At 45.5% G+C, this 4,347-nt stretch overlaps 1 protein-coding gene across 2 annotated transcripts in view; it reads left to right on the forward strand.

The window, feature by feature from the left end:
* LOC119366076 (probable E3 ubiquitin-protein ligase HIP1) overlaps positions 1 to 3,388 on the forward strand; it is a 7,316-nt gene extending 3,928 nt beyond the window's left edge. Inside the window, exons 5-7 of one of the 2 annotated variants that reach the window (XM_037631738.1) lie at positions 690 to 770; positions 856 to 996; positions 2,900 to 3,388. In XM_037631738.1, the coding sequence (XP_037487635.1) occupies positions 690 to 770; positions 856 to 996; positions 2,900 to 3,031 (354 nt within the window). In that variant the 3' untranslated portion in view covers positions 3,032 to 3,388. The remainder of the gene's footprint in view (positions 1 to 689; positions 771 to 855; positions 997 to 2,899) is intronic. The other variant, XM_037631740.1, reaches the window with a different exon arrangement.
* Positions 3,389 to 4,347: the final 959 nt, after the last annotated feature.

Raw genomic sequence — 4,347 nt, forward strand, 5'->3', positions numbered from 1 at the left:
CCTTACAAATATGCCCGCCTTAGGCGCTTAGGCGTCGCCTAGGCGATAAGGCGCCCCCCCCAGCGCCTTAGGTCGCCTTACCGCCTTAAAAACTATGATTATTATTGTTCTGTAAACAAAACCAAAATCTACTTAATAGTAGATGGATACTTGACTCCGGTTTTTGTCTGCTTACTTACTGACCTTACTTGCATTGCCCCATCATGGCCTGTTAACTTGTAACACACTAGTTGTTTGACAGAAGAACATTTAGTATAGATGGGTTTTATGTTGCTAGATTTTGGATCTGGAACCATGTAACTAGTAGTACAAAACACATGCATTGTGAACCTATAGTTAAGCAGGATTAAAACAGACAGATGGACCTACCATCCTTAAAATGGGAGGCTAGTCAGCACTCAGCAGTCAGAGCGTTCCTCTAGAACTACTATACATCAAGTAGCACAAGCCTAGTTCTGATTTTAATTTTTGAATAAAGAATAGCCAGCACATCACATGCTAGAATAGGAGATCTTATCCTAAGATGATAGGTTCCTGAATGTCTCCCTTTTCATATATACATGAATGTACAATGCAGAGTGAACATTACTTAACTCGTATAAAAATCTAGTATTTGTTGCCCTTTAATTTTTGTTTTTGCTGATATTTGTGGGGATTTACTTTGTTTCCATACCTGTCCGTTCTTGAAGCAGTCTATTTTCTATGGCGGTGTCGAGATTCATGATAGACACAGGGATATGCGTCTTGACATAGACAATATGTCTTATGAGGTCAGTGTTATTTAGTGAGGCGTTACCTTAATCTTCATCCAAGCTAAAATGTATTCAAGATATCCGTTCTCTACTCATCTTTCAGGAACTATTAGCACTGGAGGAAAGAATAGGAAATGTTAGCACTGGGCTCACCGAGAACGATGTGATGAAGCTCCTGAAGCAAAGGAAATTCTCGTCATGGAGATTATCATCTATGGAATGTGAGCCATGTTGTATTTGTCAGGTATCAGTGTTCTGCACTCTTTTACATTTCGAAGCTTTTGCACTCTGTTCTTTTGCTTGATTATTAGCTTGGAAACATCAAGCTTCTTCAGTTGTGTTATATAAGCATGTACACTCAATTTTGAATCCAAATAGGTCGTATCAGTTAAACTGAGTGTCTTTGGGTCAAGAAGACATGTAAAATTGGCAGTGCATACTTGCATCTCTTTTGGTATACCTTAGACTTGTTTGCTGCTTACATATATTTTTTACGCTGCAACGGCGGGTTTATGCCTGCCTAGCAGTTTTATTGAATACCGAGTAACAGTTACAACCAAAGCGGCAGGGGTTATAAGAGAAGCAGGGGTGTAGGGGGTAAAATTCAGTCTTTTACAGGGGCTACATTCTTGCTGCTAGATGGAACAAAATGGACTCCAGTCCCAGATGAGGGGTTGCTTGAGCTCGTTTACGCATCGATTATTCCAGAGCATGAGATCAGCTGCGCAGGGGCGGAGTGGCAGGTGGAGACCTTGGTGTTCATCTTGGAAAACTTTGGCGTTACGTCATTTCCATATGTTCCATAGAATAGCGATTATTACCGTGGATATTGGACATCGAATCTACCCAGCAGGTTGAGTCTGGGGGCACTTAGGTTGTTGAGTTCTTCCCAGAGCTGGCCGATGTGCACACAGGAGAAGAACATGTGGTTGATAGATTCAGTCAAAGGGCAGAAGGGGCATCTGTCGGATGCAGCGATCCTCCTCCAAAACCGTCGCTCATTTTTATATAGCCTGTCCTTGCTAGCAAGCCAGAGGAATAATCTTCACTTGTTTGGTGCAGTTCCTCCAAGTTGCTGTAGCAGTTTGGACCGCCGGTTTGTTCACCCATGCTGCACCGTACGCCGAGCTTGTAGATAGTGTTTTTCCTTTGATCCTGCTGACTCTCCTGTCAGTAACCTGTTCATTGAAGGAAAACGTGGCAGCAATATCCCGTATGGAGATCAGTTCGCACTCAGCAGCGTAGGATAGATGAGGTGTGAGAGCGAGGTTTAGCAGCGGTAGGGAGGGCACTTTGGCAACAGATGCATTAGGCTTAGTGGTATGAGAAAATAGAGCGGGAAACTGAGCGGCCAGGATGGTAGTATGGTGGGAATCCAAAGATGAAGCCAGAAAGCTTTGGAGATGTCATTGCCAATGGAGACTTTGGTGATGGAGCGAAGCAGAGGGAGGCCTTTGGCGATGTCTATCCAGATAGTTTGGACGAGCAGTAGGGCTGTGAAGGTGGATTTTGGGTAGGTGCTTCAGGAGGCATTGGTTGAAGTGGTGCAGCGACAGGAAACTGAACCTTGCATTGACACCCAATAAATTTTTCTCTGCTTAAATACATTCATCCATGCATCAGTCAATCTAATTTCCAAACTAACATTTCTGGAGTTATGGACACAGTATACTCAAAATTAAACTTCTACCACTAGCCTTTGCCTGATTTTCAGGACTGAGTTTTTTTTGTGTGTCAATTAGGCACATGAGGTTATATGTTAAGGATGAATTTTAGATTTGTCTAATCATAGATTTGGAAGTACTCCCTCCGTCCGGAAATACTTGTCATCAAAATGGATAAAAAGGGTGTATCTAGACGTATTTTAGTTCTAGATACATCTCTTTTTATCAATTTTGATGACAAGTATTTTCGGACGGAGGGAGTATTTTCTATTGCAAGCCATGCTCAGTCAGGCTTCCTAAGAAGCCATTTTGATTCAGAATCGCACCTAGGGACTATTTTGTAGAACGTCGTGGTACATTCAAATATAGGATCTTAACATGCTTACATTTGTTTTTCGAATGGTAAAAAGACTATAGTTACACCGCAATCTAAAATTATTAGACAAAGTTCCTTACTTACCTGCTTTCTCCCTGTTTATTCAGGAGGAATATGTGGACGGAGATGATCTTGGGACGCTTCACTGCGGGCACGACTTCCATGCGAGCTGCATCAGGCAATGGCTGGTGGTGAAGAACCTGTGTCCGATCTGCAAGAACACCGCCCTGAAGACCTAAGGCAGCAGCAGAGAGCAGCAAGGCTCGTCGTGGGTGGCGCCGATGTCCGTTCAACCAATTGCAAGATCATTTTATTGATTCATAATACCGCACTTTTTTGGCCAAAGGGTTTTTGCATTCACCTACAGTTTGATTAAAAAAAATCCAAACTTCCTTGAAAAAAAGTTTGAAAACTGGTCATGGTTCGAAAACAAAAAGAAGGGTTCAAAACTGGTACTATCTGTAAGCCGCCTGCGCGTCGCGGCAAATAATCCCTTGGATCTGTGTCTAGTACTCATTTGACTAAATATTGATGGATGCATGGCATGATGGATGCTAGTTTAAAGATGACTTTGTTGCCGTCGCATTGGTGATCTACTGTTTTTGTTTAGATGTGTTTTTTTTTTGCTGAATTTCGCCTGTTGTGTCTTTGGAAACGTCATGGTCGTGGACCATGGCTATCCTGACGAGATGTGGTTGAGTGATCTGATCATGGTGTGCCGGTTGGGTCTGGATGCCGCGAGGCGCCGGCACGCAGCTGTTGGCGCCGTCGCTGTCCCGGCCGGGCCGCCGCTGTTGGCTAGTGGTGGCCGAGCTTTGGGGCTCCCTTCTTGGCCACACACGCCGACATCCCCGCCGCGGCAAGGCATCATCGGTGTTGGTGTTGGCGTCGGCCTCACGGAGCGCGACTGCATCGGCGACGGGTTCGGCGGGCATCCCCATCCCGGCGCGTACCCGTCCGGTTCGCGCGCCGGCCGGTCGCTGTATTCGCAGCGGCAGGGTACCGTGACGGCCTCGGGTTTCCTTTATGCTGTCCAGGGCTTCGCCGGCGACACATCGGTTCAGGTTCTCTGTCGAATAGCAGCGCGAAGCCGTGCTGATCCTGTCAGCGTCAGACCAGTATCGGATTTGGTCGTGCACGAACTGATTCCATGGCATTGGACGTTGGTACGTGCACAGCGGCAGAGACGGTGGCCTGGATTTCGGCGTTTCTCCATGTAGATATTTTTCCCGATATTTTTCTTTTTTTAGCATTTTTCTTGAGACAATGTTTTGATCGGTTTTACTGGGCTGGGCGACGTGGAGACGGGCCCAGATTGTTTTTTTTTAGCATCAGTACAGACACAAGCGCTTATATACACGCGCATACACTCACCCCTATCAACACCGTAGGCGCCTCGTCGTCGACGGGAATGTTTCCTCCCACTGAAAGCGCATCACCGGAAATTCTGAAATAAATTCAGAAATAATGCGAGCACCGGGATTTGAACCCTGGTGGATTGGGGATACCACCGTCCACCAAACCAACTCAAGCACAGGTTGATTCGCTCAGATTG

This window comes from Triticum dicoccoides, chromosome 2B (genome assembly GCF_002162155.2).
Source record: "Triticum dicoccoides isolate Atlit2015 ecotype Zavitan chromosome 2B, WEW_v2.0, whole genome shotgun sequence".
Lineage (NCBI taxonomy): Eukaryota > Viridiplantae > Streptophyta > Magnoliopsida > Poales > Poaceae > Triticum > Triticum dicoccoides.